At 44.5% G+C, this 26,152-nt stretch overlaps 1 protein-coding gene across 1 annotated transcript in view; it reads right to left on the bottom strand.

Moving 5' to 3' along the window:
• The window catches only part of LOC142302455 (uncharacterized), a 593,189-nt gene that overhangs the window by 504,959 nt on the left and 62,078 nt on the right, over positions 1 to 26,152 (bottom strand). The window contains exon 16 of the mRNA XM_075343517.1: positions 25,672 to 25,803. Within this exon, the coding sequence (XP_075199632.1) occupies positions 25,672 to 25,803 (132 nt within the window). The remainder of the gene's footprint in view (positions 1 to 25,671; positions 25,804 to 26,152) is intronic.

Below are 26,152 nucleotides of genomic sequence, written 5' to 3'. Positions count from 1 at the left end.
GTTTGACCCTATAAATTAAGCAGGCTTTCTTTACTACAACAATGCCAAACATATGGACATTAACTGTGGTTCAGACAAATTGTGGTGCTTAGAAAAGATGGGTCATTTAGATTTAGGAATGCAGATTTTGATGGATTTCTTTTTTTTGGGGGGGGGGGTCATAGTGCTTTTTCATAGTCTTTGTGCTACAAGTAATATAGAAGCCCCCTATATTTCCTTTAACAAATGATGGACCTGGGTGGGGACTTGCTTTTTTATGAGTTGAATTGAGTGCTATTCATGGCAATTTGGGGTACAGATCATTTTGGATCAGTTCACATTTATACTGTGCCCTATATTGAGCACCTACATTAGAGTTGCCATCTACATCTCCGAAATACATGATTCAAGTGACCCCTCAGACAGATCCATTCACTAATGAAGCACCAGAGTTACTCCAGATTCTGTTTGCCTCTGTTCAGCAATGATCTTCCTTTCAAAGGTGAACAAAACTGTTGTTGACCACACTTTCGTGTACGCCTAAAAAAAATGCATAAAAAGATGGACACTGCCAGACTGCAAGCCAGACAGAGTTCAGAGTGACTTCCTGAGCCTCACTACAGTTAATTTTCCGCTGGGAATTTTGTCTGAATCACATTTTTCAGAATTGTACATGTTATCCCCGGTGTAAGTGCTTAGTTTTGAGTGCAGTATAAATGCGAGCTGCGCTTTACTGCGATCTTTAGGAGGCAGAATAAACAAATCAGCAGTAGTTGAAATTTTTTTATTGGTACCATTTTGGACCACATAATATTTTTTTATCACCTTGTATTCTGCTTTTTGTGAGGCAGAATCAAGAAGAAACAGCAATTCAAGAATTGTTGGGGGGGTTTTACGCCATTCATCATGTCATAAAAGTGATGACAGTTTTATTCTGGTCAGTACTAATACAGCGGTACCACATCTATATTTTTTATGTTTTGCCACTTTTACACCATAAAAACAAGAATATATAAAAAGAATTGTTTTTGCATTGCTGTATTCTGAATAGTGATGAGCGAGCACTACCATGCTCGAGTGCTCGGTACTCTTTAAGAGTAGTTGGATGCTCGGTAGTGCAAGCATGGTAGTGTTTGCTCATCACTAATTCTGAGATCTATAGCTTTTTTATTTTTTCACTGACTAAGCTGTATGATGGCTTACTTTTTGTGGGACAAAACATTTTCAACAATATTAATTTATTTGCATATGACTTTTTTATCGATTTTTTTTTCCACTTTTTTGTTAACTCTATGATGAAAAAACAGTTTTTGCTACTTTGATTTTCTTTTATGGTGTTCACTGAAAGAGTTAACTAGTGTCACAGTTTTATAGATTGGTTATGGATGCAGTGATACCAAATGTGTATAATGTTTTATTATAAATATACGTATATCTTGGTATAATATTTTTTCTGTTCTCAATAATCTGTTTTTTTTTATATTTTTCATTTTTTTTTTACATTTTTACCTGGTCCTATTTTGGGCAATAAGTTTTATTGCTCTAATAGCTGATATAATGGATTGCCATGCACACGTTAGCAATACTTTATACCTGTCACTGCTGCACAGACAGAAGCCTGTTAGCCCATGATCCTTGCATGGTCTAACAGGGCTTGCTGTTGCTGGCTGACCCAAAGGTCATCATCACAAACTCGGGTTGCCATGGCAACTATTGGGCCCCCGTGAGTACATCATGGATGTACTGATCGGGTGGGAGATGGAATGTACTTTCTATCCTAGCCCCCTAAATTTTATGATTGCTATTGATCGTGGCACTTACATGGGTAAACAGTCAGGGGTGGAGCTGGGACCAACCTTGGCTGTGAAAGCCAGTGCTCGCCTATAACTTAGGCTGAGCTCCAGGCAATGATTGCACAGTTCACAAACTGGAGAAAACCTAAAGGAGCAGCGGTGGAAACAGATGAAGATGCCGGGAGGTGAGTAAAACACTAGGAGCAGGAACCTTAGATTTAAAGCACCACTCCAACAGTGAAAAGCATTAGAGTGCTGCTTTAACAAATATACATTCATTTTTAACAAGTATAGCTAGGAAAATGCAATTTAACCTATATAACCTATATAGCTAACTATAATGATTAGCTACTGTATATTGGGGCATACTTATGAAAACTGTGTAACTTTTAGACATTGCAAACTTAGACTGGACAATCTTAACATGTGCCAAATTCATCAAAATGGTTCATGCTGTCTAATGCTAAAACTATCTACTCTAAAGATGTATTTACACTGCACAATCCCAGAGTTAAATGACTGCCAATCAGCAATGATCAGTACTAGAGCGTTTGTAGGATCAGATAATGTATATGAGGACTAGAGATGAGCGAACCGGTCGCGGTTCGGCTCGAGGTTGGTTCGCCGAACGGACCTCCCGTTCGAGTTCGGTTCGTCGAACGTTCGACGAACCGAACTCGAACTGCATAGGAAACAATGGCAGGCAATCACAAACACAGAAAAACACCTAGAAAACACCCTCAAAGGTGTCCTAAAGGTGACAAACAACTCAAACACATTGGAAAGTGACAAGGACATATACTCATGCGAAAACAAAACAGCTGGACAAGGAAAAAGAGGAGGACACACAGATATAGGCATGGCACGCCCTTCTAAAATCATGTAAAACACCGCAAGGTGACTCCAAGCGGAGTCTCCATTTTTTCCAAAAATTGGGCCACACACACACCCACCCCTTCAGTGGCAGCAGTTGTGCCCCAGTTGTACACTTCACAGCTACATTTGCATCAAGCACATTCAAAAATACGCCATTCTTATCCATCCCCAGGATGACACCGGGGTAGGTAGCAAAGTCTTTGCTGACCCATGACTTGTTCATCTTGGCTTCTTTTAAAAACAATGTAAGCAAGGGTTACTCCAAGCGGAGTCTCCCTTTTTTTCCAAAAATTGGGCCACACAGACACCCACCCCATCAGTGGCAGCACTTGGGCCCTAGTTGCAAACAGGATGTTTTGATTTGCATCAAGCACATTCAAAAATACGCCATTCTTATCCGTCCCCAGGATGACACCGGGGTAGGTAGCAAAGTATTTCCTGATCCCAGCTCTGTTCATCTTGGCTTCTTTTAAAAACACATCAAGCAAGGGTTACTCCAAGCGGAGTCTCCCTTTTTTCCAAAAATTGGGCCACACAGACACCCACCCCATCAGTGGCAGCACTTGGGCCCTAGTTGCAAACAGGATGTTTTGATTTGCATCAAGCACATTCAAAAATACGCCATTCTTATCCGTCCCCAGGATGACACCGGGGTAGGTAGCAAAGTCTTTGCTGATCCCAGCTCTGTTCATCTTGGCTTCTTTTAAAAACACATCAAGCAAGGGTTACTCCAAGCGGAGTCTCCCTTTTTTTCCAAAAATTGGGCCACACAGACACCCACCCCATCAGTGGCAGCACTTGGGCCCTAGTTGCAAACAGGATGTTTTGATTTGCATCAAGCACATTCAAAAATACGCCATTCTTATCCGTCCCCAGGATGACACCGGGGTAGGTAGCAAAGTCTTTGCTGATCCCAGCTCTGTTCATCTTGGCTTCTTTTAAAAACACATCAAGCAAGGGTTACTCCAAGCGGAGTCTCCCTTTTTTTCCAAAAATTGGGCCACACAGACACCCACCCCATCAGTGGCAGCACTTGGGCCCTAGTTGTACACTTCACAGCTACATTTGCATCAATCACATTCAAAAATACCCCATAATTAACCGTCCCCAGGATGACACCGGGGTAGGTAGCAAAGTCTTTGCTGACCCATGACTTGTTCATCTTGGCTTCTTTTAAAAACAATGTAAGCAAGGGTTACTCCAAGCGGAGTCTCCCTTTTTTCCAAAAATTGGGCCACACAGACACCCACCCCATCAGTGGCAGCACTTGGGCCCTAGTTGCAAACAGGATGTTTTGATTTGCATCAAGCACATTCAAAAATACGCCATTCTTATCCGTCCCCAGGATGACACCGGGGTAGGTAGCAAAGTCTTTCCTGATCCCAGCTCTGTTCATCTTGGCTTCTTTTAAAAACACATCAAGCAAGGGTTACTCCAAGCGGAGTCTCCCTTTTTTTCCAAAAATTGGGCCACACAGACACCCACCCCATCAGTGGCAGCACTTGGGCCCTAGTTGCAAACAGGATGTTTTGATTTGCATCAAGCACATTCAAAAATACGCCATTCTTATCCGTCCCCAGGATGACACCGGGGTAGGTAGCAAAGTCTTTGCTGATCCCAGCTCTGTTCATCTTGGCTTCTTTTAAAAACACATCAAGCAAGGGTTACTCCAAGCGGAGTCTCCCTTTTTTTCCAAAAATTGGGCCACACAGACACCCACCCCATCAGTGGCAGCACTTGGGCCCTAGTTGCAAACAGGATGTTTTGATTTGCATCAAGCACATTCAAAAATACGCCATTCTTATCCGTCCCCAGGATGACACCGGGGTAGGTAGCAAAGTCTTTCCTGATCCCAGCTCTGTTCATCTTGGCTTCTTTTAAAAACACATCAAGCAAGGGTTACTCCAAGCGGAGTCTCCCTTTTTTTCCAAAAATTGGGCCACACAGACACCCACCCCATCAGTGGCAGCACTTGGGCCCTAGTTGCAAACAGGATGTTTTGATTTGCATCAAGCACATTCAAAAATACGCCATTCTTATCCGTCCCCAGGATGACACCGGGGTAGGTAGCAAAGTCTTTCCTGATCCCAGCTCTGTTCATCTTGGCTTCTTTTAAAAACACATCAAGCAAGGGTTACTCCAAGCGGAGTCTCCCTTTTTTTCCAAAAATTGGGCCACACAGACACCCACCCCATCAGTGGCAGCACTTGGGCCCTAGTTGCAAACAGGATGTTTTGATTTGCATCAAGCACATTCAAAAATACGCCATTCTTATCCGTCCCCAGGATGACACCGGGGTAGGTAGCAAAGTCTTTGCTGATCCCAGCTCTGTTCATCTTGGCTTCTTTTAAAAACACATCAAGCAAGGGTTACTCCAAGCGGAGTCTCCCTTTTTTTCCAAAAATTGGGCCACACAGACACCCACCCCATCAGTGGCAGCACTTGGGCCCTAGTTGCAAACAGGATGTTTTGATTTGCATCAAGCACATTCAAAAATACGCCATTCTTATCCGTCCCCAGGATGACACCGGGGTAGGTAGCAAAGTCTTTGTTGATCCCAGCTCTGTTCATCTTGGCTTCTTTTAAAAACACATCAAGCAAGGGTTACTCCAAGCGGAGTCTCCCTTTTTTTCCAAAAATTGGGCCACACAGACACCCACCCCATCAGTGGCAGCACTTGGGCCCTAGTTGTACACTTCACAGCTACATTTGCATCAATCACATTCAAAAATACCCCATAATTAACCGTCCCCAGGATGACACCGGGGTAGGTAGCAAAGTCTTTGCTGACCCATGACTTGTTCATCTTGGCTTCTTTTAAAAACAATGTAAGCAAGGGTTACTCCAAGCGGAGTCTCCCTTTTTTCCAAAAATTGGGCCACACAGACACCCACCCCATCAGTGGCAGCACTTGGGCCCTAGTTGCAATCAGGATGTTTTGATTTGCATCAAGCACATTCCAAATCCACAAGCATTTACTCTCCCCAGGATGACACAGGGGTAGTAAATTCCTTCTGGATCCATGACTTGTTCATTTTGATGAACGTCAGTCTGTCCACATTGTCACTGGACAGACGCGTGCGCTTATCTGTCAGCACACACCCAGCAGCACTGAATACACGTTCAGAGACAACGCTGGCAGCTGGACACGACAAAATCTCCAAGGCGTAACTGGAGAGCTCTGGCCATTTTTCTATGTTTGAAGCCCAAAAGGAGCAAGGCTCCAGTTGCACAGTCATGGCATCGATGTTCATTTGGAGATACTCCTGTATCATCCTCTCCAGCCGTTGAGTATGTGTCAGACTTGTTGTCTCTGGTGGCCTTGCAAAAGAGGGTCTAAAAAAATTATGAAAAGATTCCATAAAATTGCTGTTACCGGCACCAGATACGGTCCTACTGGTACGGGTAGACTGGTGAAGATGACGAGACCGTCCCATGTTTGTCAAGTTACAACTGGGAGATTCCCTCCCTGCACCTGCACGGTTGTTTGGTGGAAAAGCCGAGCTAAGATCGAGTAACAGCTTCTGCTGATACTCCTGCATACGTGCGTCCCTTTCTATGGCTGGAATTATGTCACAAAATTTGGACTTGTACCGGGGATCTAATAGTGTGGCAATCCAGTAGTCATCATCACTTCTAATTTTGACAATACGACTGTCATGTTGGAGGTAGTGCAACAAAAAGGCACTCATGTGTCTTGCGCAGCCATGCGGACCAAGTCCACGCTGTGTTTGTGGCATAGAGGTGCTACCCGTTCTTTCTTCCTCTGACATCTCCCCCCAACCTCTTTCAACTGAAATTTGACCAAGGTCTCCCTCATCCGCTGAGTCTTCCATGTCCATGGACAGTTCGTCCTCCATTTCTTCATGTTCTCCTGCACCTTGCTCAACATTTCGCCTGCTACTATGCGCCCTTGTCGATCCCTGTTCCCCATGGTCCCATGCCTGCTGCGTTGGTGATGATGAACGTCTGGACCTTGGTGATGTTGTTGTCCCTTGCACATATGAATCCTCCTGTAGTTCCTCCCCTTCATGTTGTCCCACCCCCTGACTCCGAATAGTGTTTAGCGTGTGCTCCAGCATGTAAATGACTGGAATCGTCATGCTGATAATGGCATTGTCAGAGCTAAACATATTCGTCGCCATGTCGAAACTGTGCAGAAGGGTGCATAGGTCCTTGATCTGAGACCACTCCATCAGGGTGATCTGCCCCACCTCTGCATCTCGTTGGCCCAGGCTATACGTCATGACGTATTGCACCAGGGCTCTGCGGTGCTGCCACAGTCGCTGTAACATGTGGAGAGTTGAATTCCAGCGTGTCGCCACATCGCATTTCAGGCGATGAACCGGCAGGCCGAAAGACTTCTGTAGCGATGCAAGTCGCTCAGCTGCGGCGCTTGAACGCCGGAAGTGAGCAGACAGTTTTCGTGCCCTGTTCAGAAGGCCATCTAGGCCGGGATAGTGTGTTAAAAATTGCTGCACGACAAGGTTCAACACGTGAGCCATACAAGGTACGTGTGTCACCTTGCCCAGGCGAAGGGCCGCACCCAGGTTTGCAGCATTGTCGCACACGGCCTTACCAGGCTGCAGGTTGAGTGGAGACAACCATTTATTAAACTCGGACCGCAGAGCTGACCACAACTCCTCAGCTGTGTGACTCTTATTACCAAGACATGTCAAGCTAAAGACCGCCTGATGCCGTTGCGCTCGGCTGCCAGCATAGTAATGAGGCGTGCGTGATTCCTTCTGCGCAGTGAGAACGCTGGTGGCCTGACCAGGCAGGCTTGGGGCGGAGGTGGAGGACCCAGATGAGGTGGAGGATGCAGAAGCTGTAGCGGAACTTGGACAGACAGAGGATTGACACACAAGTCGTGGGGACGGCAAGACTTGTGCAGCAGACCCTTCACCATCTATCACCATAGTTACCCAGTGCCCAGTCAGCGACATGTAACGTCCCTGTCCATGCTTACTGGTCCAAGTATCGGTGGTGAAATGCACCCGTTCACACACAGAGTTTCTCAAGGAAGCGGTGATGTTGTGTGCGACATGCTGGTGTAGCGCGGGCACACCTTTCTTAGAGAAGTAGTGGCGACTAGGCATCTGGTACTGGGGCACAGCGACAGACATAAGGTCTCTAAAATCCTGTGTGTCCACTAGGCGGAAAGGCAGCATTTCGGTAGCCAACAGCTTACAGAGGGATAGAGTCAACCTCTTAGCTTTGTCATAGGTCGGAGGAAGTGGCCTTTTATTTGACCACATCTGAGGGACAGAGATCTGGCTGCTGTGTGTAGACGGTGTTGAGTAGGGTGTCCCTGGAAAAATGCAGGTTTGTGAGGAAAGTGCAGGCGGAGACATGATGTTGCCTTCATCCAACGTTGGTGCTATCGATGTCTGAGAGAGCTGTACACACTCACTTGTTTCCCCTTCCAAACCAACTGACGACCTTACAAGCAAACTGCCTGTTGCGGTTACAGTGGTGGAAGTTTTGCGTGGAAAAACAGGTGTGACAGCTGTCCCCACAGTCCTAGAAGATGAAGAGCGCGCGGATGCACTGGAAGGGGCGGGCGGTGGATGGTTCGCTCCGCTAGCCGGCATTGCAGCACGGTGAGCTTCCCACTGGGACTTATGATATTTATTCATGTGACGATTCATGGAAGAAGTTGTCAAACTGCTGAGGTTTTGACCTCTACTAACAGAATCATGACAAATGTTACATATCACATGAGTTGGGCGATCTTTTTCGATGTGAAAATAGGCCCAGGCTAGGCAAGGCTTAGAGGCCATGCGACCTGTTGATCCTCCCCGAATAATGCTCATAGGCAGAGTGGTGGCTGAGGATGCAGTTGTAGACGTGCTACCAGTGCTCCGACTCTGTCCAGGAAGGCGCAAGGTAACTTCGTCGTCGGTTGCATCCTCCTCCACCGCCTCTGTTGACCTCCTCGAGTGCCTGACTGGGGGTTGACAGTAGGTGGGATCTAGAACGTCATCATCAATTGTTGTGTTCGCACTCCCCTCCCCCTCAGACCGAGCCTCTTCTTGCCCTGACCGAATATTTAAGTTGTCATCCCAATCGGGTATCTGCGTCTCATCTTCATCAGTATGTTCCTCATTGTCTATAACCACAGGTGTTACAGTTTGTGACAAAGGGTCAACATTATGCTCAGAAACTTGGTCCTCACGGCCTGAATCTGAGTCACAAAGGTTCTGGGCATCACTGCAGACCATTTCCTGTTCTGTACTCACTGTAGCTTGGGAGCAGACCTCTGATTCCCAGGCTATAGTGTGACTGAACAGCTCTGCAGACTCAGCCATCTCAGTTCCACCATACTGTGCAGGGCTGATGGAGACTTCAGAGCTGGGAGAAATCAAGTGTGATTGGGATGACAACTCAGAGGAATGGTGTTTTTTGGATGCGGTACTTGAAGTGGCTGAGAGGGCACTTGTTGGACCACTTGAGATCCATTCAAGCATTTTCCTTTTTTGCCCATCATCTACCTTTGTTCCTCTTGTTCGTGTCCGTAAAAAAGGGAGCACATCGGATTGTCCACAATAAGTAGTAGACATCTTACTTTTGCTAGTAGATGGTCTATCTTCAGCAGATGATAATGGAGCTTTGGCACCTTCCCCACTGACAAAACCTTTTTTGCCTTTTCCACCACGCCTCTTCCCCTTTCCACCAGCATCTGTCATTTTGCCACTCATGTTGATTGCGACAAGATTGTGGACTGAAAATGTGGTAGTAAAAATTGAGAGGTGGTGAAGATTGCAGTGGTGGTCTAGCTTTATTAACAGCAGAATAATAAAGAATAAATATCCCTGACAATGTAACTTAGTTATAATTCGTTGGAGTGTGCAACGCAGGCAGACGTGCTGCAAATGTCTTGGCACTAGTGGGACTATAGCAAAGTCCAATAGCCACGTATAGGATGCCACTAGGTTCACTGAGTGTGTGCTAGTATAATGGCTTAGTTATAATTAGTTGGAGTGTGCAACGCAGGCAGATGCGCTCTGCAAATGTCTTGGCACTAGTAGGACTATAGCAAAGTCCAATAGCCACGTATAGGATGCCACTAGGTACACTGAGTGTGTGCTAGTATAATGGCTTAGTTATAATTAGTTGGAGTGTGCAACGCAGGCAGACGTGCTGCAAATGTCTTGGCACTAGTGGGACTATAGCAAAGTCCAATAGCCACGTATAGGATGCCACTAGGTACACTGAGTGTGTGCTAGTATAATGGCTTAGTTATAATTAGTTGGAGTGTGCAACGCAGGCAGACGTGCTGCAAATGTCTTGGCACTAGTGGGACTATAGCAAAGTCCAATAGCCACGTATAGGATGCCACTAGGTACACTGAGTGTGTGCTAGTATAATGGCTTAGTTATAATTAGTTGGAGTGTGCAACGCAGGCAGACGTGCTGCAAATGTCTTGGCACTAGTGGGACTATAGCAAAGTCCAATAGCCACGTATAGGATGCCACTAGGTTCACTGAGTGTGTGCTAGTATAATGGCTTAGTTATAATTAGTTGGAGTGTGCAACGCAGGCAGATGCGCTCTGCAAATGTCTTGGCACTAGTAGGACTATAGCAAAGTCCAATAGCCACGTATAGGATGCCACTAAAAAACACTTAGTGTGTGCAAGTATAATGGCTTAGTTATAATTAGTTGGAGTGTGCAACGCAGGCAGATGCGCTCTGCAAATGTCTTGGCACTAGTGGGACTATAGCAAAGTCCAATAGCCACGTATAGGATGCCACTAGGTACACTGAGTGTTTGCTAGTAAAATTGCTTAGTTTAAAAAAGTTGTAGTGTGCAATGCAGGCAGACGTGCTCTGCAAATGTCTTTGCACTAGTGGGACTATAGCAAAGTCCAATAGCCACGTATAGGATGCCACTAGGTACACTGAATGTTTGCTAGTATAATGGCTTACTTAGAATGAGTTGGAGTGTGCAGAGGACAAGAGGGTACAGTGGCAGGATTGTGGTGCTCTGGGTAGAGGAATGGAAGCCTGCCTTTCTATTCCCTCCTAATGGTGAAATGCAGGGAGGAAATCCCTGACCTGGGCTACACAGACGCTGTTGCTGTTTGCAGGACCTGTCACTTATGGCTCTCTGACCCTGCCGCTTTGAGCCCTTAAAAGGACTGCTAGAATGTGCTCTCCCTAAGCTGTCTAACGCTGTGTATGCAGCGCATACAGCTGTATCGGCTATAGGACTCAGGAGGACGGAGCTGCGACACTGATGTCTGACACCAAAGACGCAGAAGGCAGATAATGGCGTTCGTGAAGAAAATGTCCGGTTTTATAATGCAGGGACATGTGACATGCAGATCCTATCACACATGCCGTTGCTTCTCTGGCTCAAAGTCCACTTAGGTGTGTGTGTGTCTGTGATTGGCTGACATGCTGGCCCGCCCCACAAGACGCGCGCGCTTAGGGAAGGAAGACAAGAAAAAAAAAAAAAAAAATGGCGATCGCCATTATAGAAACAGCAGTGATCTGAAGGCGCTGTTCACGCACACTATACACTGAAATGTGATAATAGTTTGATTCACAGAGTGACTTACACTATTACAGCAGAAACCAAGCTAGGATTTAGCTGTTTTTTGGCTGCTAGAACCGTTCTCGAACGTTTCTAGAACTATCGAGCTTTTGCAAAAAGCTCGAGTTCTAGTTCGATCTAGAACATGCCCCAAAATCACTCGAGCCGCGAACTGGAGAACCACGAACCGCGCTCAACTCTAATGAGGACTAGAGATGAGCGAACCGGTCGCGGTTCGGCTCGAGGTTGGTTCGCCGAACGGACCTCCCGTTCGAGTTCGGTTCGTCGAACGTTCGACGAACCGAACTCGAACTGCATAGGAAACAATGGCAGGCAATCACAAACACAGAAAAACACCTAGAAAACACCCTCAAAGGTGTCCTAAAGGTGACAAACAACTCAAACACATTGGAAAGTGACAAGGACATATACTCATGCGAAAACAAAACAGCTGGACAAGGAAAAAGAGGAGGACACACAGATATAGGCATGGCACGCCCTTCTAAAATCATGTAAAACACCGCACGGTGACTCCAAGCGGAGTCTCCATTTTTTCCAAAAATTGGGCCACACACACACCCACCCCTTCAGTGGCAGCAGTTGTGCCCCAGTTGTACACTTCACAGCTACATTTGCATCAAGCACATTCAAAAATACGCCATTCTTATCCATCCCCAGGATGACACCGGGGTAGGTAGCAAAGTCTTTGCTGACCCATGACTTGTTCATCTTGGCTTCTTTTAAAAACAATGTAAGCAAGGGTTACTCCAAGCGGAGTCTCCCTTTTTTCCAAAAATTGGGCCACACAGACACCCACCCCATCAGTGGCAGCACTTGGGCCCTAGTTGCAAACAGGATGTTTTGATTTGCATCAAGCACATTCAAAAATACGCCATTCTTATCCGTCCCCAGGATGACACCGGGGTAGGTAGCAAAGTCTTTCCTGATCCCAGCTCTGTTCATCTTGGCTTCTTTTAAAAACACATCAAGCAAGGGTTACTCCAAGCGGAGTCTCCCTTTTTTTCCAAAAATTGGGCCACACAGACACCCACCCCATCAGTGGCAGCACTTGGGCCCTAGTTGCAAACAGGATGTTTTGATTTGCATCAAGCACATTCAAAAATACGCCATTCTTATCCGTCCCCAGGATGACACCGGGGTAGGTAGCAAAGTCTTTCCTGATCCCAGCTCTGTTCATCTTGGCTTCTTTTAAAAACACATCAAGCAAGGGTTACTCCAAGCGGAGTCTCCCTTTTTTTCCAAAAATTGGGCCACACAGACACCCACCCCATCAGTGGCAGCACTTGGGCCCTAGTTGCAAACAGGATGTTTTGATTTGCATCAAGCACATTCAAAAATACGCCATTTTTATCCGTCCCCAGGATGACACCGGGGTAGGTAGCAAAGTATTTCCTGATCCCAGCTCTGTTCATCTTGGCTTCTTTTAAAAACACATCAAGCAAGGGTTACTCCAAGCGGAGTCTCCCTTTTTTCCAAAAATTGGGCCACACAGACACCCACCCCATCAGTGGCAGCACTTGGGCCCTAGTTGCAAACAGGATGTTTTGATTTGCATCAAGCACATTCAAAAATACGCCATTCTTATCCGTCCCCAGGATGACACCGGGGTAGGTAGCAAAGTCTTTGCTGATCCCAGCTCTGTTCATCTTGGCTTCTTTTAAAAACACATCAAGCAAGGGTTACTCCAAGCGGAGTCTCCCTTTTTTTCCAAAAATTGGGCCACACAGACACCCACCCCATCAGTGGCAGCACTTGGGCCCTAGTTGCAAACAGGATGTTTTGATTTGCATCAAGCACATTCAAAAATACGCCATTCTTATCCGTCCCCAGGATGACACCGGGGTAGGTAGCAAAGTCTTTGCTGATCCCAGCTCTGTTCATCTTGGCTTCTTTTAAAAACACATCAAGCAAGGGTTACTCCAAGCGGAGTCTCCCTTTTTTTCCAAAAATTGGGCCACACAGACACCCACCCCATCAGTGGCAGCACTTGGGCCCTAGTTGTACACTTCACAGCTACATTTGCATCAATCACATTCAAAAATACCCCATAATTAACCGTCCCCAGGATGACACCGGGGTAGGTAGCAAAGTCTTTGCTGACCCATGACTTGTTCATCTTGGCTTCTTTTAAAAACAATGTAAGCAAGGGTTACTCCAAGCGGAGTCTCCCTTTTTTCCAAAAATTGGGCCACACAGACACCCACCCCATCAGTGGCAGCACTTGGGCCCTAGTTGCAAACAGGATGTTTTGATTTGCATCAAGCACATTCAAAAATACGCCATTCTTATCCGTCCCCAGGATGACACCGGGGTAGGTAGCAAAGTCTTTCCTGATCCCAGCTCTGTTCATCTTGGCTTCTTTTAAAAACACATCAAGCAAGGGTTACTCCAAGCGGAGTCTCCCTTTTTTTCCAAAAATTGGGCCACACAGACACCCACCCCATCAGTGGCAGCACTTGGGCCCTAGTTGCAAACAGGATGTTTTGATTTGCATCAAGCACATTCAAAAATACGCCATTCTTATCCGTCCCCAGGATGACACCGGGGTAGGTAGCAAAGTCTTTGCTGATCCCAGCTCTGTTCATCTTGGCTTCTTTTAAAAACACATCAAGCAAGGGTTACTCCAAGCGGAGTCTCCCTTTTTTTCCAAAAATTGGGCCACACAGACACCCACCCCATCAGTGGCAGCACTTGGGCCCTAGTTGCAAACAGGATGTTTTGATTTGCATCAAGCACATTCAAAAATACGCCATTCTTATCCGTCCCCAGGATGACACCGGGGTAGGTAGCAAAGTCTTTCCTGATCCCAGCTCTGTTCATCTTGGCTTCTTTTAAAAACACATCAAGCAAGGGTTACTCCAAGCGGAGTCTCCCTTTTTTTCCAAAAATTGGGCCACACAGACACCCACCCCATCAGTGGCAGCACTTGCGCCCTAGTTGCAAACAGGATGTTTTGATTTGCATCAAGCACATTCAAAAATACGCCATTCTTATCCGTCCCCAGGATGACACCGGGGTAGGTAGCAAAGTCTTTGCTGATCCCAGCTCTGTTCATCTTGGCTTCTTTTAAAAACACATCAAGCAAGGGTTACTCCAAGCGGAGTCTCCCTTTTTTTCCAAAAATTGGGCCACACAGACACCCACCCCATCAGTGGCAGCACTTGGGCCCTAGTTGCAAACAGGATGTTTTGATTTGCATCAAGCACATTCAAAAATACGCCATTCTTATCCGTCCCCAGGATGACACCGGGGTAGGTAGCAAAGTCTTTGCTGATCCCAGCTCTGTTCATCTTGGCTTCTTTTAAAAACACATCAAGCAAGGGTTACTCCAAGCGGAGTCTCCCTTTTTTTCCAAAAATTGGGCCACACAGACACCCACCCCATCAGTGGCAGCACTTGGGCCCTAGTTGCAAACAGGATGTTTTGATTTGCATCAAGCACATTCAAAAATACGCCATTCTTATCCGTCCCCAGGATGACACCGGGGTAGGTAGCAAAGTCTTTGCTGATCCCAGCTCTGTTCATCTTGGCTTCTTTTAAAAACACATCAAGCAAGGGTTACTCCAAGCGGAGTCTCCCTTTTTTTCCAAAAATTGGGCCACACAGACACCCACCCCATCAGTGGCAGCACTTGGGCCCTAGTTGTACACTTCACAGCTACATTTGCATCAATCACATTCAAAAATACCCCATAATTAACCGTCCCCAGGATGACACCGGGGTAGGTAGCAAAGTCTTTGCTGACCCATGACTTGTTCATCTTGGCTTCTTTTAAAAACAATGTAAGCAAGGGTTACTCCAAGCGGAGTCTCCCTTTTTTCCAAAAATTGGGCCACACAGACACCCACCCCATCAGTGGCAGCACTTGGGCCCTAGTTGCAAACAGGATGTTTTGATTTGCATCAAGCACATTCCAAATCCACAAGCATTTACTCTCCCCAGGATGACACAGGGGTAGTAAATTCCTTCTGGATCCATGACTTGTTCATTTTGATGAACGTCAGTCTGTCCACATTGTCACTGGACAGACGCGTGCGCTTATCTGTCAGCACACACCCAGCAGCACTGAATACACGTTCAGAGACAACGCTGGCAGCTGGACACGACAAAATCTCCAAGGCGTAACTGGAGAGCTCTGGCCATTTTTCTATGTTTGAAGCCCAAAAGGAGCAAGGCTCCAGTTGCACAGTCATGGCATCGATGTTCATTTGGAGATACTCCTGTATCATCCTCTCCAGCCGTTGAGTATGTGTCAGACTTGTTGTCTCTGGTGGCCTTGCAAAAGAGGGTCTAAAAAAATTATGAAAAGATTCCATAAAATTGCTGTTACCGGCACCAGATACGGTCCTACTGGTACGGGTAGACTGGTGAAGATGACGAGACCGTCCCATGTTTGTCAAGTTACAACTGGGAGATTCCCTCCCTGCACCTGCACGGTTGTTTGGTGGAAAAGCCGAGCTAAGATCGAGTAACAGCTTCTGCTGATACTCCTGCATACGTGCGTCCCTTTCTATGGCTGGAATTATGTCACAAAATTTGGACTTGTACCGGGGATCTAATAGTGTGGCAATCCAGTAGTCATCATCACTTCTAATTTTGACAATACGACTGTCATGTTGGAGGTAGTGCAACAAAAAGGCACTCATGTGTCTTGCGCAGCCATGCGGACCAAGTCCACGCTGTGTTTGTGGCATAGAGGTGCTACCCGTTCTTTCTTCCTCTGACATCTCCCCCCAACCTCTTTCAACTGAAATTTGACCAAGGTCTCCCTCATCCGCTGAGTCTTCCATGTCCATGGACAGTTCGTCCTCCATTTCTTCATGTTCTCCTGCACCTTGCTCAACATTTCGCCTGCTACTATGCGCCCTTGTCGATCCCTGTTCCCCATGGTCCCATGCCTGCTGCGTTGGTGATGATGAACGTCTGGACCTTGGTGATGTTGTTGTCCCTTGCACATATGAATCCTCCTGTAGTTCCTCCCCTTCATGTTGTCCCACCCCCTGACTCCGAATAGTGTTTAGCGTGTGCTCCAGCATGTAAATGACTGGAATCGTCATGCTGATAATGGCATTGTCAGAGCTAAACATATTCGTCGCCATGTCGAAACTGTGCAGAAGGGTGCATAGGTCCTTGATCTGAGACCACTCCATCAGGGTGATCTGCCCCACCTCTGCATCTCGTTGGCCCAGGCTATACGTCATGACGTATTGCACCAGGGCTCTGCGGTGCTGCCACAGTCGCTGTAACATGTGGAGAGTTGAATTCCAGCGTGTCGCCACATCGCATTTCAGGCGATGAACCGGCAGGCCGAAAGACTTCTGTAGCGATGCAAGTCGCTCAGCTGCGGCGCTTGAACGCCGGAAGTGAGCAGACAGTTTTCGTGCCCTGTTCAGAAGGCCAACTAGGCCGGGATAGTGTGTTAAAAATTGCTGCACGACAAGGTTCAACACGTGAGCCATACAAGGTACGTGTGTCACCTTGCCCAGGCGAAGGGCCGCACCCAGGTTTGCAGCATTGTCGCACACGGCCTTACCAGGCTGCAGGTTGAGTGGAGACAACCATTTATTAAACTCGGACCGCAGAGCTGACCACAACTCCTCAGCTGTGTGACTCTTATTACCAAGACATGTCAAGCTAAAGACCGCCTGATGCCGTTGCGCTCGGCTGCCAGCATAGTAATGAGGCGTGCGTGATTCCTTCTGCGCAGTGAGAACGCTGGTGGCCTGACCAGGCAGGCTTGGGGCGGAGGTGGAGGACCCAGATGAGGTGGAGGATGCAGAAGCTGTGGCGGAACTTGGACAGACAGAGGATTGACACACAAGTCGTGGGGACGGCAAGACTTGTGCAGCAGACCCTTCACCATCTATCACCATAGTTACCCAGTGCCCAGTCAGCGACATGTAACGTCCCTGTCCATGCTTACTGGTCCAAGTATCGGTGGTGAAATGCACCCGTTCACACACAGAGTTTCTCAAGGAAGCGGTGATGTTGTGTGCGACATGCTGGTGTAGCGCGGGCACACCTTTCTTAGAGAAGTAGTGGCGACTAGGCATCTGGTACTGGGGCACAGCGACAGACATAAGGTCTCTAAAATCCTGTGTGTCCACTAGGCGGAAAGGCAGCATTTCGGTAGCCAACAGCTTACAGAGGGATAGAGTCAACCTCTTAGCTTTGTCATGGGTCGGAGGAAGTGGCCTTTTATTTGACCACATCTGAGGGACAGAGATCTGGCTGCTGTGTGTAGACGGTGTTGAGTAGGGTGTCCCTGGAAAAATGCAGGTTTGTGAGGAAAGTGCAGGCGGAGACATGATGTTGCCTTCATCCAACGTTGGTGCTATCGATGTCTGAGAGAGCTGTACACACTCACTTGTTTCCCCTTCCAAACCAACTGACGACCTTACAAGCAAACTGCCTGTTGCGGTTACAGTGGTGGAAGTTTTGCGTGGAAAAACAGGTGTGACAGCTGTCCCCACAGTCCTAGAAGATGAAGAGCGCGCGGATGCACTGGAAGGGGCGGGCGGTGGATGGTTCGCTCCGCTAGCCGGCATTGCAGCACGGTGAGCTTCCCACCGGGACTTATGATATTTATTCATGTGACGATTCATGGAAGAAGTTGTCAAACTGCTGAGGTTTTGACCTCTACTAACAGAATCATGACAAATGTTACATATCACATGAGTTGGGCGATCTTTTTCGATGTGAAAAAAGGCCCAGGCTAGGCAAGGCTTAGAGGCCATGCGACCTGTTGATCCTCCCCGAATAATGCTCATAGGCAGAGTGGTGGCTGAGGATGCAGTTGTAGACGTGCTACCAGTGCTCCGACTCTGTCCAGGAAGGCGCAAGGTAACTTCGTCGTCGGTTGCATCCTCCTCCACCGCCTCTGTTGACCTCCTCGAGTGCCTGACTGGGGGTTGACAGTAGGTGGGATCTAGAACGTCATCATCAATTGTTGTGTTCGCACTCCCCTCCCCCTCAGACCGAGCCTCTTCTTGCCCTGACCGAATATTTAAGTTGTCATCCCAATCGGGTATCTGCGTCTCATCTTCATCAGTATGTTCCTCATTGTCTATAACCACAGGTGTTACAGTTTGTGACAAAGGGTCAACATTATGCTCAGAAACTTGGTCCTCACGGCCTGAATCTGAGTCACAAAGGTTCTGGGCATCACTGCAGACCATTTCCTGTTCTGTACTCACTGTAGCTTGGGAGCAGACCTCTGATTCCCAGGCTATAGTGTGACTGAACAGCTCTGCAGACTCAGCCATCTCAGTTCCACCATACTGTGCAGGGCTGATGGAGACTTCAGAGCTGGGAGAAATCAAGTGTGATTGGGATGACAACTCAGAGGAATGGTGTTTTTTGGATGCGGTACTTGAAGTGGCTGAGAGGGCACTTGTTGGACCACTTGAGATCCATTCAAGCATTTTCCTTTTTTGCCCATCATCTACCTTTGTTCCTCTTGTTCGTGTCCGTAAAAAAGGGAGCACATCGGATTGTCCACAATAAGTAGTAGACATCTTACTTTTGCTAGTAGATGGTCTATCTTCAGCAGATGATAATGGAGCTTTGGCACCTTCCCCACTGACAAAACCTTTTTTGCCTTTTCCACCACGCCTCTTCCCCTTTCCACCAGCATCTGTCATTTTGCCACTCATGTTGATTGCGACAAGATTGTGGACTGAAAATGTGGTAGTAAAAATTGAGAGGTGGTGAAGATTGCAGTGGTGGTCTAGCTTTATTAACAGCAGAATAATAAAGAATAAATATCCCTGACAATGTAACTTAGTTATAATTCGTTGGAGTGTGCAACGCAGGCAGACGTGCTGCAAATGTCTTGGCACTAGTGGGACTATAGCAAAGTCCAATAGCCACGTATAGGATGCCACTAGGTTCACTGAGTGTGTGCTAGTATAATGGCTTAGTTATAATTAGTTGGAGTGTGCAACGCAGGCAGATGCGCTCTGCAAATGTCTTGGCACTAGTAGGACTATAGCAAAGTCCAATAGCCACGTATAGGATGCCACTAGGTACACTGAGTGTGTGCTAGTATAATGGCTTAGTTATAATTAGTTGGAGTGTGCAACGCAGGCAGACGTGCTGCAAATGTCTTGGCACTAGTGGGACTATAGCAAAGTCCAATAGCCACGTATAGGATGCCACTAGGTACACTGAGTGTGTGCTAGTATAATGGCTTAGTTATAATTAGTTGGAGTGTGCAACGCAGGCAGACGTGCTGCAAATGTCTTGGCACTAGTGGGACTATAGCAAAGTCCAATAGCCACGTATAGGATGCCACTAGGTACACTGAGTGTGTGCTAGTATAATGGCTTAGTTATAATTAGTTGGAGTGTGCAACGCAGGCAGACGTGCTGCAAATGTCTTGGCACTAGTGGGACTATAGCAAAGTCCAATAGCCACGTATAGGATGCCACTAGGTTCACTGAGTGTGTGCTAGTATAATGGCTTAGTTATAATTAGTTGGAGTGTGCAACGCAGGCAGATGCGCTCTGCAAATGTCTTGGCACTAGTAGGACTATAGCAAAGTCCAATAGCCACGTATAGGATGCCACTAAAAAACACTTAGTGTGTGCAAGTATAATGGCTTAGTTATAATTAGTTGGAGTGTGCAACGCAGGCAGATGCGCTCTGCAAATGTCTTGGCACTAGTGGGACTATAGCAAAGTCCAATAGCCACGTATAGGATGCCACTAGGTACACTGAGTGTTTGCTAGTAAAATTGCTTAGTTTAAAAAAGTTGTAGTGTGCAATGCAGGCAGACGTGCTCTGCAAATGTCTTTGCACTAGTGGGACTATAGCAAAGTCCAATAGCCACGTATAGGATGCCACTAGGTACACTGAGTGTTTGCTAGTAAAATTGCTTAGTTTAAAAAACTTGGAGTGTGCAATGCAGGCAGATGTGCTCTGCTAATGTCTTTGCACTAGTGGGACTATAGCAAAGTCCAATAGCCACGTATAGGATGCCACTAGGTATACTGAGTGTGTGCTAGTATAATGGCTTAGTTATAATTCGTTGGAGTGTGCAACGCAGGCAGATGCGCTCTGCAAATGTCTTGGCACTAGTGGGACTATAGCAAAGTCCAATAGCCACGTATAGGATGCCACTAGGTACACTGAGTGTTTGCTAGTAAAATTGCTTAGTTTAAAAAAGTTGTAGTGTGCAATGCAGGCAGACGTGCTCTGCAAATGTCTTTGCACTAGTGGGACTATAGCAAAGTCCAATAGCCACGTATAGGATGCCACTAGGTACACTGAGTGTTTGCTAGTAAAATTGCTTAGTTTAAAAAAGTTGTAGTGTGCAATGCAGGCAGACGTGCTCTGCAAATGTCTTTGCACTAGTGGGACTATAGCAAAGTCCAATAGCCACGTATAGGATGCCACTAGGTACACTGAATGTTTGCTAGTATAATGGCTTACTTAGAATGAGTTGGAGTGTGCAGAGGACAAGAGGGTACAGTGGCAGGATTGTGGTGCTCTGGGTAGAGGAATGGAAGCCTGCCTTTCTATTCCCTCCTAATGGTGAAATGCAGGGAGGAAATCCCTGACCTGGGCTACACAGACGCTGTTGCTGTTTGCAGGACCTGTCACTTATGGCTCTCTGACCCTGCCGCTTTGAGCCCTTAAAAGGACTGCTAGAATGTGCTCTCCCTAAGCTGTCTAACGCTGTGTATGCAGCACATACAGCTGTATCGGCTATAGGACTCAGGAGGACGGAGCTGCGACAGTGATGTCTGACACCAAAGACGCAGAAGGCAGATAATGGCGTTCGTGAAGAAAATGTCCGGTTTTATAATGCAGGGACATGTGACATGCAGATCCTATCACACATGCCGTTGCTTCTCTGGCTCAAAGTCCACTTAGGTGTGTGTGTGTCTGTGATTGGCTGACATGCTGGCCCGCCCCACAAGACGCGCGCGCTTAGGGAAGGAAGACAAGAAAAAAAAAAAAAAAATGGCGATCGCCATTATAGAAACAGCAGTGATCTGAAGGCGCTGTTCACGCACACTATACACTGAAATGTGATAATAGTTTGATTCACAGAGTGACTTACACTATTACAGCAGAAACCAAGCTAGGATTTAGCTGTTTTTTGGCTGCTAGAACCGTTCTCGAACGTTTCTAGAACTATCGAGCTTTTGCAAAAAGCTCGAGTTCTAGTTCGATCTAGAACATGCCCCAAAATCACTCGAGCCGCGAACTGGAGAACCACGAACCACGAACCGCGCTCAACTCTAATGAGGACGTTGCTAACCTGGAATAGTTGTGAAGAGTCACAACCACTATAACAACGTATCTGATAGGCTCAGCTGCAGCAGTCCCCATAGGAGGATATCAAATGGATGCTATAAAAGGAAAGGGTTAAAAAAAAGTGCAGCTGTTATAAATAAAAGCTAGAGTATATGAGGGTTGTGATCTTTATTTCTACTCGTTTCAGAGGTGCAGCTCCATCAGGATAAAAACTACTGATGTTTCAGAGCTGTGCCTCCGAAACGCATAGAAATAAAGCTCACAACTGTCATATACCCCAGTTTTTATTCCTCACAGCAGCATGATTTTTTTAATAGTATGAATCAGCTCACCGTGGAAAAGCTCAGTCTTGATTTCGTCCTGGAGCACGGACAGGCACTGCCACAGCCCAAAATAATGCAAAAGATAAGGATGTCCAGCTCTTCAGGCAAAAAATCACGTCTTTATTTTATCATGCAGACACAAAGAATGACATGACCAGCACAACGCGTTTCAGGTGAAAACACTCACCCTTAATCATGATACTGGATAGACGGTGCTGCAAAGCTTATATGCAAATGCTAATCAATGTAACAGATGTTTAAATTACTTCAGCACCTTACATGCACGAAATAGGTTTTACCATGAAAATCATTACATACATATATAATCAAAAAACAATGATACAATACAATACAATGCAACAAAATACACATTTTTCAATGGTTTTCTGGTTTTGAAGATATATGCGTTTATAACCAAACCAGTTACAGTGCGCCATTCAGTGTATGCAGATATAACACCTTCAAGTTTAATGCACTTACATATGTGCCAATATATCATATAAATAAATCTGCATTCAACAAATAGCGCACACTGGAATTTTTTCAAACATATTTACTCATGTATAACCCCATGTGTATGCACACATATTGCCCTTTTATGTATGTGCTCAGTTGTCATACTATGTGACAGCTTTTAAGTTCCGACATGGAAGTTTAACATCTATATTATGTGGATTTTCCTGCACCTCGGAATACCTAAATGCTTATATATAAACTCAAATGGATTTATATACTTTGAAAGAAGCCTCATTTTTTATTGTCAAAAATTTATTTTAATTATTTTAATGTTATTGGGTTTTTTAAAAAAAAAAAAAAAAAAAAAAAATCTTTTGAAAAACCTTTTTCTTTTTCTTTTTTTTTGTTAAATTATTCTTTAAACTATGCTTCAATGAGAGAAACACATAGTTATTCTATATTATGATAGAACATAAAGCGCCATGTTGAATATAACGCAATATAACTGCACAAGTCGCAGATGGTGTAAATTTGGTGTGAATTAGAACCACAAGTAAAAGTTTTGGCTATGTATGCATGCACACTGCTTCTATATTAGTACTCGATTTTTGTTGTGTAAAGGCTGTTAGATTTGAACTAGAAGATTTAAATATTTGTGTTATATAAGTTTCATTCTACTCAGGGAAAATGTTTTATTTTTTTTTCCCTTTTTTCCCTTTTATCGATTGATGTCTATGAAACATGCTTTAATAGATTTATGTGCTTGAAGAAAAATACCACAGCCAAATATATAATGAGCTGACCTTCAGCTTTAACATTAGGGGTTAACCTGCAACAATTGATCCAAAGAGGCTAGAACACACCCTGCAGTTAACATTTGTGAAAAAAAAATTATTTTTTTTTGGGAAACTTTTTTATGTTTTTTTGGGTTAAATTGTTACTTAAACTATGCTTCAATGAAAGAAACACATTGTTATTCTACATTATGGTAGAACACAAAACACCATATTGAATGTAACGCAATATAACCGCACAAGTCGCAGATGGTATAAATTTGGTGTGAATTAAAAACGCAAGTAAAAGTTTTGGCTATGTGTGCATGCACACTACCCTTCTATATTAGTACTCGATTTATATTGTGTGGAGGCTGTTAGGTTTAAACTTGAAGGTTTCATATCTATGTTATATAAGTTTCATCCTACTCAGAAAAAAATTATCGATTGATGTCTATGAAATATACTTTAATAAATTTGTATACAAAAAAAAAAAATTCTCTTTTTTTTTTTTTTTTTCTACCACAGCCAAATATATAATGAGCTGACTTTCAGCTTTAACATTAGGGGTTAAACTACAACAATTGTTCCAAAGAGGCTAAAACACATCCTGGAGTTAGCATTTGTTGCAATCACACAGGGGGAGCCAAAAAATCCACACAACAACTAAATAAGTGTGACACCTATAGCCACATGAATCGCAAGTGGTGTGAATTGAAATCGCACGTTACAACTTTGGCTGTGGGTTCTTGAGTTATGACATAATCATTGGTATATATTTGTTTCCCCCTTTATTTTTGAAGCCAATATATCAATGTTATAACAATATGGCAGTAAATTTATAGGGCACAAGATTGTTTTTCCCACCAACCAAAAGCAGTGCAAGACAAGGCTTTTAGTTTTTATCACCTAATAGAAAATCATAAGATCCCTGCGGAGATTCAAACCACAGGGGAAGGTGGTTTTTAATTTGAATATCCACCAGGCTTCTCTCTTACGCAAACGTTTTTCCATGTTACCCCCTCTATGCGACTTTTGTATTTTCTCTATTCCATACACCCGCAAAGTATCCAATGTGCCTTGATGTTTGTTAATAAAATGTTTTGATAACTGAGATGTGCCTCCAGAAATTTTTTTATGTATTACATCATATATGTGTTCTTTTATGCGTGTGTGCAGTTCTCGTTTTGTACTTCCAATGTATTTTAGTTTGCAAGTTATGCATTCTGCCAAGCTATCAGGTTTCTTATGGCGAACAATTATTTTTTGTTTGACTCCCAATTCTTTATCCAAAAAACTGGAGTTTCTATGGGTGCTAAGTATTCCCCGTCAGTCGCTAATTTAGTTATGAGCTGGTGGGAAGAGGTATACATATATTGTGACAGCAATCCATTTGTGGGATGTGTGGTCTGGTACGGGAGATTCTAGCCTCTTTGGATCAATTGTTGCAGGTTAACCCCTAATGTTAAAGCTGAAGGTCAGCTCATTATATATTTGGCTGTGGTATTTTTCTTCAAGCACATAAATCTATTAAAGCATGTTTCATAGACATCAATCGATAAAAGGGAAAAAAGGGAAAAAAAAAAAAAAGGAATTTTTTTTTAAAAAAAACCCAATAACATTAAAATAATTAAAATAAATTTTTGACAATAAAAAATGAGGCTTCTTTCAAAGTATATAAATCCATTTGAGTTTATATATAAGCATTTAGGTATTCCGCGGTGCAGGAAAATCCACATAATATAGATGTTAAACTTCCATGTCGGAACTTAAAAGCTGTCACATAGTATGACAACTGAGCACATACATAAAAGGGAAATATGTGTGCATACACATGGGGTTATACATGAGTAAATATGTTTGAAAAAATTCCAGTGTGCGCTATTTGTTGAATGCAGATTTATTTATATGATATATTGGCACATATGTATGTGCATTAAACTTGAAGGTGTTATATCTGCATACACTGAATGGCGCACTGTAACTGGTTTGGTTATAAACTCATATATCTTCAAAACCAGAAAACCATTGAAAAATGTGTATTTTGTTGCATTGTATTGTATTGTATCATTGTTTTTTGATTATATATGTATGTAATGATTTTCATGGTAAAACCTATTTCGTGCATGTAAGGTGCTGAAGTAATTTAAACATCTGTTACATTGATTAGCATTTGCATATAAGCTTTGCAGCACCGTCTATCCAGTATCATGATTAAGGGTGAGTGTTTTCACCTGAAACGCGTTGTGCTGGTCATGTCATTCTTTGTGTCTGCATGATAAAATAAAGACGTGATTTTTTGCCTGAAGAGCTGGACATCCTTATCTTTTGCATGATTTTTTTAACCTTGTCCTTTTTCAGCATACATTTCACATACGTATTTTGTTCCTGATCCTGACCTCTTGGAACTGATCCAGCTTTCTGCGTATACTCTGCCAGCCCACTCCAAGTGCCAGCAGCTACTCCTTGAACTCAACCCAGGGAACCCCTGTATAGGTGTTAAAGGCTGAAGAACCCATGGGACTTGCTAGATGGAGTGTCTGGCGTAAAGCTTTTCAGTGGAAGACCTTTTAATACCTGGAAACTGTTCACTTACCCTCTTACATCTACAATAAAATTAATGTATCTTAATAAAAAGATCTTACCATCAAATGGCACCCAAGAGATTTTGTAGTGAGTTATTCCAGGTGTTTTCTTCCAGGATAGTTTGAGTGTGTTGACTCCAGTATCAATTATGTGTAAGTCTTTAATAGGAAGAAGTTGAACTGGATTGGAATCTGCAACATTAAATAATAACGTCAGAAACAATGACTTCATTCAACAATTTAACGTTAAACATTTGTTATAAAACTTCAACACAGATTTGAGACCGCTTTAAAAAGGTTTGTGGGACGATATCCATCTTTAGGCCTGCCATTGTCCTAAACAAAGGGAGATGTCCAGCTGGCAATTGGCATATTATAGGAATATTTTTAATTAATTATGATATTATTGACCCAATGTCAAAATTCCAAATTTGATTGTGGATTGTCTCCAGAAGATTCTGTAGATTAGTCCTTTGATAAATTAAAAATAAAATAATAATACAATTTTGAAAATTACCATAAGGGTTGGGGCCCAGCCTTC

Source organism: Anomaloglossus baeobatrachus, chromosome 4 (genome assembly GCF_048569485.1).
Source record: "Anomaloglossus baeobatrachus isolate aAnoBae1 chromosome 4, aAnoBae1.hap1, whole genome shotgun sequence".
Lineage (NCBI taxonomy): Eukaryota > Metazoa > Chordata > Amphibia > Anura > Aromobatidae > Anomaloglossus > Anomaloglossus baeobatrachus.
This window is presented reverse-complemented; position numbering and strand designations above follow the sequence as displayed.